The sequence below is a fragment of the Ambystoma mexicanum genome, chromosome 14 (assembly GCF_040938575.1).
Source record: "Ambystoma mexicanum isolate Mex_15411 chromosome 14, UKY_AmexF1_1, whole genome shotgun sequence".
In the NCBI taxonomy this organism is placed as follows: Eukaryota; Metazoa; Chordata; class Amphibia; order Caudata; family Ambystomatidae; genus Ambystoma; species Ambystoma mexicanum.
In genome coordinates, this window is record NC_090940.1 from 84,459,728 (window position 1) to 84,474,174 (window position 14,447).

The following is a 14,447-nucleotide window of genomic DNA, read 5'->3' on the forward strand; positions in this document are numbered from 1 at the left end:
TTCCTATAGACTACAGAGTATGTGTTACCCCAATTGTGAAGTACCTTTAAGCAAAGCGAATATGAAAGTTCTAATATATCTGTGTGACAGGCTTAGAGTCTGTAATAGCCATTTGGTTTGAGGTAGGGTTATAATACGTTTAGAATTTGATTTGGAATAGGAAGAATGATCCCATACACATTACATCAGCCAAGGTCTATGATGGGGTTAATTTGTGAATTTGTGCTTGGACTTATTCCCACATTCAGGAGAATTAAATGTTGCAGGACATTACCAATTGCAAACTGATGCAGAATTATACGAGTAACAGTGCATGAGTTTATTTGAAGAGCCAACCCTTTGTTCCCTATGATGTAACGGATCACTAATAATCTAGGCTTTGCTGCACAACAGCGGTGCAGAGGAGTATAGAAGGGGCTACAGACTGTTGGCTCAAAACATATTTACAGGATCCTTCACGAATATCAATGAGCCTGGAGTTTTCTTATATTGAAGCAAACTATACTTGAAGGACAATGTACATACCTATTTTGAGGCTCAACCTTGGGCAACTCGTCTGCCCCTTTCCTAGGGGAAGGGCTGGGTGCTTTGTGACAGCAGCATGCCGGGAATACCCGAGGCATTGGGCTCAATTGCAGCTGCCAATCGTCCCCAGGCCCCCTCTCTTGGTCTGCTTTTATCATGAATGTACAAACAAAAAACAGCCCACATGTTCAAAGTCTGTCTCAACACTGCACTGTTCGTACATCTCCTTCAGATTTGTATTTTCTCTAGATTCCGTATGGTAGTACTTCCAATGAAAGCTCAGCTACCCCCTGCTCTGTGCTGCCCCCTCCCAACCCCCCCCCCTAAACCCCCTGTCTTAGAACAATTAAACTGCAGGGGTCAATCTGTGTGCTTGTTGCTAAAGCCGCTGACCTAGGAGCCTACACAGTGGAAATTAATTGCCACACACTGCAGTGTCAGGATCCTACGGGTGCTACCCAGACTGCTGCCAGCACCCATGTACAGCAATCCCTCACCTTCCATGGACACATCAGACCTCCACGCCTTGGTCCCATTCTGAGCTTCAACCTCTCCCAGCTACATGCCCCAACATTAGAAGGCTATTAAAAAAAAAAACTTCTGGAAAATGCTTTTCAACCCCTTTCGAAACCTCTGCTACAATGCCATAGCTTGGGCTACCAAGCTTGCCACTGCAAATATACATAAAGCAATAAAGAATAATTTTCAGACTAATTATCAATGCTATAACAAGACACATTTACAAAATCCAACTAATCCCGCTCCAACTAACTGATATTCTGACTGGTTCCATGTCAGAACTATATTGTTCCACACCAGCTCAAGACCACATTCGTACTTTTTCGTATAACAACTTCTTACATGTCTGAGAGACTGCTCCTCTGTGACCCCCAAGCAGGCAGACTCTCAGTACACTTGCACGTCGGAGCCTCTTCAGAGCAGATGACCACCTTCACTGACGAATTTAAACAGACTGCCACAGATCGACTTCAAGGATCAACTTCAAAACCCTCTGCATTGTCCACAAGGCTTTCTGGGGCCTGGGACCGCTCTACCTCCAACTTTCTCTTCCAAAACATCGTTCTCGAGCTCTCTGCTCAGCCACCTCCAACTCGAGGGTCAGACACTTCTCCAAGCAGAGAGTGGGGGGCAGATCCATCTCCTTGGCTGGGACCTCCCTCTAGAACAGCCACCCTGCCTCTCCCAATCTTGAGCAGAACCACCTCCAGTTCCAGAAGCAAATCAAGACCTTCCTTTTCGCTTCCGCTTTCTCTCTTCCTCTCCACTGCTGATGCACCCGACTGCTCCGCGCACAGGTCACCTGGTCACCCTCTGAACACAGGCCCAGGCTCTTGCATGTTCAGTTGCACCCACTCTGCCACCGGGTTCCCCAGCACTTAAGGGTCTGTATCTGCAACCCTACAGTCCCTTCTCTCTGCACTTATGAGCCACCCGCTGGCTGCACTTGTCAGTTAACTGCACTTCCTGTAGCACTTCTCCCCTTCCCCCTCTTCCTCGCACTTGAGCAATCTGAAGGGACACAAGGCCTAGTAAGATTGTTACCATGTCCTCCCTCGTTTCCTCCCTCCTTGTCTTGTCGCACCTAGGAACATTTTTGTACAGGCGCGTTATAAATGCCATATCATATCATGTCAAGGGAATTGGGAATAACCTGGTGCACTGCTGCTATATAGCAGGCCGCTGTGGGCAGTGGAATTAGTGCATGCAAACACTTCAGAAGGGACCCTCAAGCACAGGGTAGAGTACCATAAAACGGTACCCTAGTAGTACTATAACACAGTACCTTACCCTTTTAATAAGTACTGAACTACGCTTCTGGGAAAGTGGATTTCACTAGGCCTGCTGGGTATCAACATGTTACACGTGTGAAAGGATAAATTGCACCAGTCAGTAATACACCCCCTTATGTGCCGCACTGCTTCAGACCCGCGGGTGCAGCTCTACAAGCGTCATTTCCTTTCTAGCATTGGAATGCTAGGACAAGCAGCCCCTTTTTGTTTTGAGTAGATCATCTTTAGCTCAATAAGAAAGAATGGTACACCAAGTATCGCAAATGCCTTCCACCTTCAAACACCCAACTGAAAACACCAATAATATGTAGAGAGACACGCTGCATTGGGTTTCACAAAAAGCTTGTGTATATTGCGTCACACAAACATTTACAAGATTTCTGTTCATAGAATAAAACGAACATTAGGCAAAGAAGCTGGTCTGAGCCTATGGACGCACATCTGATCTACGCACCTTTAAGGACTTCAGTCGCACGACAGAACCAGACTTTCTGAACAGTCCTTCAGTGCTGGCGTGTAGCTCCAAGTGTTTGCAGGCTGCTACAACAAAGCTAAGAAAAAACAAGACTCTTAATGAAAGCAGATTCAAGGAGACCATCATCATTCAAAAACAAGATGTGCCACTTCTTGGCATACGCAAAAAAAGATGATCAAATTGCCCTAGCACTTAAAAAGGACCAACAAGTTCAGCTTTTAAGGGCACGTGTAGCTACTAAAACAGGGCGAGGCTGAATCCGTTTCAGCTACTTTTCACTTCGAGGCAGATGGTGTACGCATATCGCAGATTATTCGGTCAAAACCATTTGATCGAATTTCACCGCAAATATATGTGGGGGGAGGGGGAGGGTTGGGGTAGTAATGGGAGTGGGGGGTGGGTGGGTGGGTGAAGGGGGTCTCCCCCGCATATATTTGCGGTGAAATGTAGAAAAAAAATCCAAATCGCCTTTCAGTGGAATTGTGCCAATTCATACTCCGAGGGCGCTCGATCATGAATGGTCTATACTGACAAAATACGGAGAAGCATCCAACCCAGGTTTACGAAGGAGGCAAAACAGACATTTGAACAATATCAGACCAGTTGTTTGAGCTTTACCTTGTGCTGCGACTCGCCGAAGTGTGAGATTCATGTAACAAGTCCCATATGACATGGTCATAGATATTTAGACAGCGCTCGCATGCTTTCGGGCTTGGTGCCAAGACAGTGCAGCAACAAGGGCAAGATTCCCACCTAGATGCAGGGTTCGAAAGTTGCACTCACCACTGGTTAGCAACAATACTCTTGGAGATTAAGAAGTGGTGTGCCTTAGGTATGTGCAGAATTGAGGTGGCGAGTGACTGGTCAGGCTAGTAGCTTGCAACTTGAAAGGTTTGCCACTGCTAGATTTACCAAGGCTATTCCCATGGGGGCGTGGGGGGGGGCGCAAGGTGGGGTGTTGAAGTCCCACAGCAGAGTACAGTTTCCATTAAATTGCTGAAAGGCAGGCCTTGCTTACTTTTGCTTAACTATTTTGCCTACTTTTGTCAATACTGCAGGCGCGTGAAACATTTGGCAGGTCAGGAAGGAGAAAAGTAACTGTATGCATTAGTTATGATGACATCATGGCCCAGCACCGATCAATAAGTAAATGGAGGTGTGCAGTTTAAGGAACATGTCGTCTCAGAATTTCACTAGATTGTTAACATGGCGAGTCACATGCTTAATGCGGCAACAAGGATTACCCTTTGCATTATTTTTAGGGCAATGGGATCACAGTTTTGGATTACGACTCCTGCATCCTAGTTACATCATTTTGGCGGGAGTGAAGAGGGACACGGATGAAAAAATAGTGTCTGCACAAAGTACACGTCCCCTCGTGCGTATCCGAATCACAAGCATCCTCGTGCTTTCATATTGCCCGGGTTGAGGACATTTTGGCCAAACAGAGTTCTAGTTTCCAGGAAAAACAAAACAAAGGTCACCAGAGACTAGCTACATAGACATCAGACAAGCTAGCACAGAATCGGGAAGAGCAATGAAGGCCACGAGCCCACAGTGAAGATAATGGACCACTGGCCTCTTCTTCCCCATCAAGGCAGAAGGCAAGATTAAAACGAGCATTTGCAAAGTCTACATTTGTGTCTTTGCTTAAACGATTCAGTCAAAGAGGCCCCAAATCACAGGTGGAGGCCAAGGAGACTAACAGCATTTATACACAGGAGAGGACAGCAGTATCTCTGCCCCCCTCCACCCCCTCAACGCCCTCCCCTCCAGTGTGCTCCGTGTTGAACGCAGCACTATACAGCTTTACCAATAGCCAGATCTCCCTCCATTTGGTACAAAAGGGCCCACCCACATGTAAAAGCTAGCAGTGGTCCACCGCCTGCTAATCAAAATACATAAGGAGGTCAAAGCCAATGGTGACACCTAAGGAACTGGAGCAACGGATTGAGAAATCCCTTTTCCAGGCGTCAGGGAGCAATAGCAATGTGCAGACTGGAGTGTGCCATCCTCATCAGGCAGCAGCCCGTGCCTCCATGTGACAAACTGTAAAGACTGGAGTGGGTGGGGGTGTATATGTACTTCTGCCACCTATATGGTAGGGTAAAGGCACAGAACAACCCCAGCAAGGCTCTCAATTTGGCAACGCTGGGCGAGCAGCCAGGCTTAAGCATTCAGGAGGTGATGCAGGCAGATTCTTACGTACAGTGTCTCCCACAAAGGAATGTCCACACAGTACGTTAGGTGATATCACAGCTTCTTTATATAAAATATGGGTTGCTACTTCTACCAACAGTATACACATATAAATAATAACACTTTGTACATGGAATCAGAGAATGGTACATATATACAGAGAATGGTACATATATACACTATGTGGTAGCGCACACACACTACATGAATTCAGTAAGAACTGCACTAACTGCAGACAGTTTTAAAAATTGCAGGTGAATTCTTAAATAAGGTGCCACTAGCACAGAGTAGGAAATAAAGGCAGGTTAGTTATGACAGTGGCAGAATGCTTTCTTTAGACCAGTCAAGAGTGAGGATCCCCTCCCACACCTGGGCAACCTGTATTAGAAAAAATAAGAGTAACTTATGTGGTCTTTCACAGCGCAGCCCAATATTGTTCAATAACATGCTCTTTTAAAATGTTCTACCTCCCCAAAGAACCTGAGAGGCCACTGGAGAACAGGATCCAAGAAGAATCTGGGACCCATGGACGACTCCTGAGGATAGAAGATGTTCTTCCTCATCACAGTACCTTTGGTGCCTTGGCAGGCTACGCGGCAGAGTGTCTTGGCTTTACTCGGCGATTCCCTCTGAGGATGGACCCCGCTGGAAGGAGCCACTGGGTTGCTGAGTCCAAGAATAAAAAGGAAGCCAAGTATTTTGGAATGGCAGCAGTTTGGCCTTTCGCAGTGCTTTCCTTTGGTCGGCTCTGACGGTAGACGTCCAGTGAAGAAAACACTTGTGGTGGTCTCCTTAAAGGCTTTGTGGATGAAGATAAGACCCCCTGGGACTCTTCAATGATTCTTGCAGCAACAGGCACATAGGTCTTTTGATGTCGGGTTTTGTAATATTGCAGTTTTATGACTTTCTTTGGTGCTGCAGCCGCAGTACGGTCCTCTGGACGGCTTCTGGTGACCTGGACTCAACCACTGAGTGGACATCAGACCCTCACCAAGTCTGGACCCTTAGGGGCAACTTCGATAGCTTCTGATGGCGGGAAACCCACCCAGGGACCTTCACGGCACCAAACTATGCTGGGCTCTCACCAGCGAGAACAAGTGGTCACTGGTGACTGCAAGTATGTCCTTTCAAATTTTTCTTAGGCAGTGTGGAACTCGCAGCTCCAGGTGTCCAGCAGCACTATGCCCAGGTAACTCCCCCTTTCTGGGCAGTAGATCGCAACGGCTTCCAGTGGTTACGAAATGCAACTCCGGACCCTAGGCGACACCAATGGACTCCTCTGGCTCAATATGTCCGGCACTCCTCTTCTGGACTTCGAAGAACCCTTCTCCGGAGGGCAGGCACAGAGGACTGGCTTCCATGATACTTCGATGAAGAGTAGCATTTTTGCACAATGGTCCCTTGTAGCTTGGGGAGAGGTCTCCTTTGCAGGTCCTCTCTGGATCAGTCCTAATGAGACAACAACTTTCAGATTGTTGAAGAAAGGCGGCAGCAGCAGACTTCTCTTCCAGCTGGGCTTCAAGAAGCAGCTTCTTCTTGCTAAGCTTCGACTGCATCTACTGAACAAATTGGTGAGAGGTCCCTAGATAGACACATCGGTCCCTCATTCACTCTGCCTGAGCCAGGCTCAGTCAACCAATCGCACAGTAGGGAATTCATGCAGGCAGCCAATCAGGCTCACAGGCATTCAGGCCATTCACTCCATCCAGACACCCATAACAAAAGATGTGGACTGAGGCAAGTACACAGCCTTTCAGTACACTACATTCATGTCAGTTTCAGACAAGGCTGTCTCATTCATTGTGTCATACACACAGAAACCAGACGCCCACAACAGAGAATAGCAAGTTACTTACCCCTGGTAACGTTCTTTAGATTGGATGTTCCTCCCACGTATTCTTCATCTTTGATAATGGTCTTCCAGCTTCAGAAAACAATTTTCTCAGAGGGCTCTGTGCAGTAGCATCAATGAGTTGATGTGCCTCGAAGGACTCTGTCCGATGGTAGATGTCATCCGCAGTATAGGTAGCACGCGCAGCACCCATTGGCTTCAGTTCTCGTTTTTCCATGTTAGAGGATTTATTAGTGCCTCCTTAGACTTAGAAGGCAGCAAGCACAGAGTGTAAAACACAAATTCTGCAGCGAGGTAGGTTGGGAGGGGCGATGAGGAATACGTGGGAGGAACATCCAATCAAAAGAACATTACCAGGGGTAAGTAGCTTGTTCTTCGAATGAATTGTGTCCACCCACGTATTCCTCATCTTTGATAGCCTCCCAAAGCAGTAATAATTTTGGAGGTGGGAAAAGAATTTAGATCTGCCTTTAGCAGTTATCATGGACCGAGTGCAAGACAGCTTTCCCTCAAGTTCCCTCTTGAGTAGAAGTGTCCAGGGAGTAATGTTTCACAAAGGTGTGTATGGTAGACCATGCGGCAGCCACACAAATAGCTTCAATAGGTACTCCTCTCTGAAGAACGGAAGTACCACCAATGCCCCTGGTTGAGTGAGCACTTAGATCTTACCAGCCAGTCTATAGTATTCTTGGACAGCCAGAATAATCCATCTGGATAAAGTCGGTTTAGTTATTGCTAACCCCAATTTATGACCTGTATATCCAATGAATAATTGGTCGCCCTGGTAAACTTCTGATATTCGCAAGATATAAAAACTGAGAGTCCTCCTAGGGTCCAGTCTATGTAACCTCTCCTCCTTTCCAGGATGAGGAGGGGGGATACAAAGTTGGTAAAACTATCATTTGGGACAAATGACGGTCTTACTTTAAGAATAACCTTATCCTTATGAAGGCCGTATATGGAGGTTTACAAGACAGTGCTTTCAATTCGATCACCCTGCTGGCAGATGTGATTGCGACTAGCAAAACCGTTTTTAGTGTCAATAGTCTCAATGGACATGAATGCATGGGTTCAAAAGAAATACAAGATTTAAATCCCAAACAGGGAACTGAAAGGGAGTAGGAAGAAACACATTAGTGAGTCCTTTAAGAAACTGAATGATTAAAAGGGATTTTAAAGTATGAGGTTTCCTCTGTAGAGTGCTTGAAAATCGAAAGCGCTGCCAGATGACCTTTTATTGTTGTGATCTGGAGCCCCAGATTTGCTAAGTGAAGTAGAAAAGATAACACTGGGTGTATTGCAACGAAATGGATCCACATTCTTATCCCTACACCAGCTGCTGAACTTGTTTCAACAACAGCAGTATAAAGATTGTTGCCAGCCTTCTGGCCGAAAGCAAAATCTCCATTACATCTTCCGGGCGGTCCCAATCCTTGTACCTCAGCCTCTCAGAATTCCTGTGTGAAGGCTCAGTGTCTTGACCTCTGGATGGAGCACCCTGATCCTCCTCCCACGAGAGAAGGTCCTCTTTGTGGACGACGTATTGGAGGGCAGATGGACATGTCCTGAAGATCCAGGTACCACATCCTCCTGGGCCAATCCGAGGCAATTAGGTTAATCGATTTTCCGAACTTTCTCAGCCACCTGATCGCGTGAGGAATGGCAGGGACTGGAGAAAACGCATGCAGGACTAGAAACTCAAGTCCACCACGAATGAGTCTCGTAGAGCTCCTCTTGGGAGAAATTCCCTGGAGCAGTACAGCTCGCACTTCCGGTTGACACTGGTCGCGAATAGAACCACTTGAGGGGTTCCCCAAAAGGATGAAGATCTTTTGAAGGACTTCCTGAGATAGTTCCCACTCGTGGGAGAATGTGCTCTGCCTGCTCAGAGTGTCCACCGCTGTGTTCTTCTCTCTGGCTAGGTCAGCTGCCGATAGGGAGATTCCTTCTTGATTTGCCCAGCACCAGAGCGGCATTGCCTCTCTGCACAGTTGTAGTGACCCAACACCTCTCTTGTTGAGGTAGTACATGACCACTGTGTTGTCCGTCATTATAAGGAGGACATTCTTACCATGTACAGAGAGTAGAAAGGCCTTCAGCGCTAGTCTGATTTCCCTCAGCTCCAAAAGGTTGGTGTGTAGTTTGGACTCCGATGGATACCAACGACCGCTGATTGTCAGATCGTTGGCGTGGGCTCCCCAGCCCGTGAGGCATCCGTCACTACGGTTATCTCCGGCCATGGTTCCCAAAAAGGTTCTCCCTTCAGAATGTTGTCCTCGCAGGCCCACCACAGAAGGACCTGTGCGACTCTGCTCAGAACCTGAAGGAGGTCCGCCATCCTGCCTGAGAATTAGTACCATCGAGTCCTGAGAGCCCATTGGAGAGATCTCATTCTCAGATGAGTCTGGCACCAGAAAAATGCAGGATGCCTTGAGGCCTAGCAACATTAAAAAAAAAAAAAAAAAAAAAAACATAATAAATAAGAAGGTCGGAAGACTCTGGGCACTATTTGGTGACCATCTGCAGAATGCGATGAGCCCTCACTTCAGGTGGCAGCTTTTTCCAAGTAGGTATCCAGGACTGCTCTGATAAATTGGAGTCTTTGAGATAGTATCATGTTTGACTTCTTGTAATTGAGAGAGAAGCCCAGTTTGCGGAGAAAATGACACGTCACGCTGAGATGATCCAGGGTCTGTTCGGGAGAACAGGCCCTGATCAGCCAATTGTCCAGGTCGTGGTAGACATCCCCCCTCTCTCTCCAGTAACTCGCTGCCACCACCGCCATCAACTTAGCAAAAACCCTCCGAGTAGAGGTCATCCCAAATGGCAGAACTTGAAACTGAAAATGAGAACTAGGTACTTTGTGCTTGTCTTGGATAGGCACATGAAAGTTAAGCATCCTGAAGGTCCAATGAGAGCATCCAGTGTTGGAGCTGGAGGTCCTGAAAGGTCTAAGAAAAGGTCTCTCCTGAGGAACTTGTTGAAGTTTCTCAAGTCCAAGATGGGTCTCAATTCTCTGTCCATTTTGGGGATTAGACAAGATGGTGAGTGCCAACCCGTGTTCCTCTCCGTTGCAGGTACTGGTTCTATTGCACCTTTCTCTAGCAGGATCAACATTTCCTGCATAAGGAGCAGATCTGCAATTTTCAATGAGCTATTCCCCGGTGGATGATCCTGGGACCATTTTTAAAAAAGAAGGAAGGCAGTAACCCTGGGATACTGTTTTCAGTGCTCAAGCATCTGAAGTAATGTCTCGCCACTCTTTCGGATGCTGCGAGAGCCTGCCAGCCACGGGGATCTCGTGGATTAGGTTTTGGGCGGCTGAAGCAATCGGCTGAGGGCAGAATTTCTGCTTCTTGGGCTGATTAAGCACCTCTTCCTCATCCACCATGAGGGAATCATCTCTGTCCTCTGACTGGCTTGTCCTCTCCCTCTTCCAATTCAGGAGTAGAAACGAAAGGACTTACCCCTCCAAGATGACGTACCGGAGTAAGAATGTTGAGGCTGTCTAATAGCAGCGCTAAGAGATTTAGCCGCCGCTTTGGCGGTCTGTAGGCTTTCCAGGTTTTCAACAGCCTTGCTACCAAACAGTCTTGAGCCGTCAAAAGGCATGTTGAGTAATCTAGACTGCACGTCGGGTGCAAATCCAGACTTCTTCAGCCACGCAAATCTGCATAGCACGGTGCTGGTCTCCATGATCTTCTAATGCTATCTGCAGTATCCAGACCCGACACCACCTTACCATCCTTGATAACAGCCAGCAAGCCGTCTCCCTCTTCCCATTTGGGGATGTAGTCAGACACCATTGCTGCGCAATCCCAAAAGATGAACGAAAGTTTAGATAAGGCATAGGTGGCATTTGCCAATTTCAATGCCATGCTACTGGCAGTAAATACTTTCCACACCCAAGCATCCACCCATTTATCATCCCTGTCTGTAGGAATAGAAGGGTAAGCAGATTGTTTTGTGGACGTGCCTGCTTGGATCACCATACTTTCTGGAGTCAGGTGCTTGGTCAAGTAATCTGGGTCACTGCTTGACGGTCTATATTTCTTGTGAAAGTTCTTATTAACTGCAGAAATAGTATCTGGGGTTTCCCAATTTGTTGTAACCCTTTTTGCAAAGCAATATAGCAGGGCAAAATGGGATCCCTGTGTGGCTCTTGGTCTAATATGTCCGTCAAGTCATCCTGTTGAAAAGGAAGAGCAGGTCTACTCCATCCCAACTATACTATTACCTTGCTCCTCAATGGTCTATATGACCTGTCAGCATGATCTGCAGGATCTGGCTTTCCAAATTCCAGCTCAGGAGATTAATCTACTTCACTGGATGTTTGTAGTTTGTCATAGAGATCGTCAAGTCTAGATTAATCGGAAATAAGCTCACATGGCACATTTGGAGTGCCATATTGAAGACCAAACTGTGTTTGATCATCATCAGATGGTTCATGTTAGTCAGATTGAAGAAACAGATTTAAAGAAATCTGTGTGGTAAAGGCTTGTAAGATTTCTCTTGTGTTGCCTTCGATGGATCTAAAAGTCTTCAGAGTAGGCCTTGTGGCGTTGATGGTTTCGATATGGGAGTTTAAGGTTCCGACGTCGAGGAAACTGATCGTTTTCTGCAAAGATGTGCTTGACAAAACCCTCAAAGGGCTTGACTCATCAAGGTCCTCAATGCCTTTTCACTCTTTCGAGGCTTCGAAGGCTCTCTATGTTAGTCCGGCTTCTTGCGTCCCGGACTCTAGGGTGCACAGGGTTTAACCTTAAACTTCCCCTTGTCTTTATGCAGAGTTACCGGGACATGGTCTTTCTTCCGATCTTTCGAGGGAGTAGGTGCCTCTCGAAGATTTATCATCTCCCTCCAAAACTCTTCCCATTTTGCTCAGGAGTCAGATTTAGTTTGACATGTTATTCTTGCGGGTGAGGAGTAACTCGAGGAAGAAGGCGACCTATGCTATGACATCTTTTCTTCGACTTCCTGGAAAAAGATGAATGACTTGAACGACTTCTCGATCGAGATTTCTTCAATCTTTATCAACATGGAGAATCTCTCTACTCATCCAAAGTACGTTTTTCCGAGACAGAAGAGGATTTTGGAAGACTACCCACCGCCAAATTACCTTTGCGCTCTCTCAGAGCCTTGTTAGACATCGCATGACAGGATTTGCACTCCTCTGTACGATGCTCCGTGCCGAGGCACCACAGGCAAAAAACGGTGGGGGTCGGTGACTGACATCTTCGAACCCGCAATCCTGACATTTCTTAAAACCAGCCTTGAACGTAGATGGAGTAGACTGTGAAGACATGACATTTTATTTAACAAACCGAAGCGTGCCGTAATTTCTCTTGAAGTGAAAGCAGTTAGTCGGAAAAACTGTGCGTGCTACATATACTGCGGATGAGGACCATCGGACGGAGTCCTTCGAGGGACATCGAGTCATTAGCGCTACCGCACAGCACCCTCTGTCAAGAACATTTTTTTTCCAAAGCAACTGAAACTTGGAAGACAATTATCAAAGATAAGCAATACGTGGGAGGACACAATCCATTCGTATGAGGGTTCGCTTCAGACCCCATTCACACAGGCCCCACCTCTAGGGTGTACCCACAACACCTGGGAAGGCTCCAGTCAGTAACAGGAGGGAGCCCCAGAGCCACATATTGTATTTCCAACCGACAGTCAGGAGGAAGGGACAGGGGCAGAGCCAGGGCTTCCCAGGACTTTGGTAAACAAGGTAAAAAGCAATAGAAACCAAGAGGCCACAGGGACCATCTTGCCTTCTGTCAGGAATCCACTGATTCCTATGGCATGGCCTAGGTATCCCAAAACGGAGGACACTTTGAGCCACTGTTAATGTAGCTGCCACCAGCCCATACCCTGCTCTGTGGGCAACACACAGGTAGCACAATAACACATAAGGGGTACAATGGTGTACCCCCACTCATGGGTGCCTTAAGGGTATACAATGGATGATGCTCACCAAAAGATAAGAATGAAGAGCTGCATTGACAGAGGTCCAGGTGGGACAGGAGGCCCCGGTCCCTCAATAAGGCATCTCCAGCATCACACAAACACTGCCCCAAGACAAACTCCCTCCCATCACCACCTCCAAGAGCATTCAATCCTTGGGATAACAAAGGAAGGGGTGGTGGTGGTTAGGGGGTAACATTAGTTTGCCAGGCTTGCTAACCTCAGACCACAAAGCATCTGCCTCACCCAACCAGTAAGTTATCTTCTGCATCAAACCTGCAATCGGCAACCCTTCGACAAAACTATTTTCAAATGACAGACTACTGCATTACACAGTAATCAATATAGGCCAATGACGATCAGACACAGAATAAATACAAATGTGATCCCTTAGTCACCAAACTACACAAGGTAGGTTCACACTATATGGAATCAGCATACCGATCACCTTTGGCTGCCTACTGAACTTCAGCAGGGTTCAAAATTGAGGGGAACAGAGCAATTTAGCTCCTAGTTCTAAGCACAGGAGAGCCTACTTAGCTTTAAAACAGCTTCCAGGAGCTACTTTTGGCTCCCAGAGATTTGGTGCCTTACAAATATGCATATGTCACATGAACTTTGAGATATATATATATACATATATATATAAGACGGTTAAAGAATTAAGACCCATCGAGCACACATAATAAAATCATACAATGGACAAAAAGTTGAATGCACATCTCATGTGCAAGTTCGATTTGCAGCACGCTGTGTACTCACTCCGGTTCCCCAGCGGTAGCTCCTGCCTTCTGGGGGATGCCAGACACCCAGGTGCTGGTTTTAGCTCCTGCTCGTGAAATCCTAATTCATAACCCCGATGAATGTCATGCACATTCAGATTAATCCCCCTCTCCCTCCTTCCACTGCCTCCCCCACAACCCAGTTAACTTGTCCCATTGTATAAAGGCATCAAAGCGTCAAACTTTTTTTCCGGACCTGAACCTCTTTTTCAGCTACCTACCAAGTGCCCCAACACTTTCGCAGTCATGGTAAACTTTAGCTGTGAATGTCACTCCATTTTCTAGGACCACCCTCTGCATCAATCCAACAAATCAAGACATCTCTAGATGAGCTCAGTTCTTCTCTTTGCCCAATTCACCCTGTATGCCTCCATTGACCGGGCAGACCTTCCTTCATCACAACTCTGCTCTCAAAACCATATCCCAGCTCCCGCCCTCAACCTTTGATCCCCACAACACTTGCCAGCTCAAGATTACAAAGCAGCTTTAAAATCAAGCCAATAGTACAATTATTGGTGGTTATATCTTCACATTGGCGAAAATAAATCCCGGCTGATTGCAATGATGAGATTCCTGGATCAAATGCAAATTCGGTTGGAGGAGACATCTCCATATTGTGAGGATAAGATAACCGCAAACGATCAACTTGGTGAATAGTGAAGACACTTAACAAGAAAGCCACTTATTATATACACATAGATCTGAAGACGGAAGGTTCAAAGAGTGCAGAAATAAACGGGAATTAGATTAATTTCCCGAATGGAGATATACCAAGGTCCATTTGTGCTAAGCTAAGAGAAAGTTTGTCGTCTAGTTTTACTTCCTACTTTTGT

At 46.6% G+C, this 14,447-nt stretch overlaps 1 protein-coding gene across 2 annotated transcripts in view; it reads right to left on the reverse strand.

The window, feature by feature from the left end:
• ARHGAP11A (Rho GTPase activating protein 11A) overlaps positions 1–14,447 on the reverse strand; it is a 350,081-nt gene that overhangs the window by 275,771 nt on the left and 59,863 nt on the right. For both annotated transcript variants that reach the window (XM_069638559.1, XM_069638560.1), the window contains exon 3: positions 2,791–2,887. In XM_069638559.1, coding sequence (XP_069494660.1) covers positions 2,791–2,887 — 97 coding nt within the window. The remainder of the gene's footprint in view (positions 1–2,790; positions 2,888–14,447) is intronic.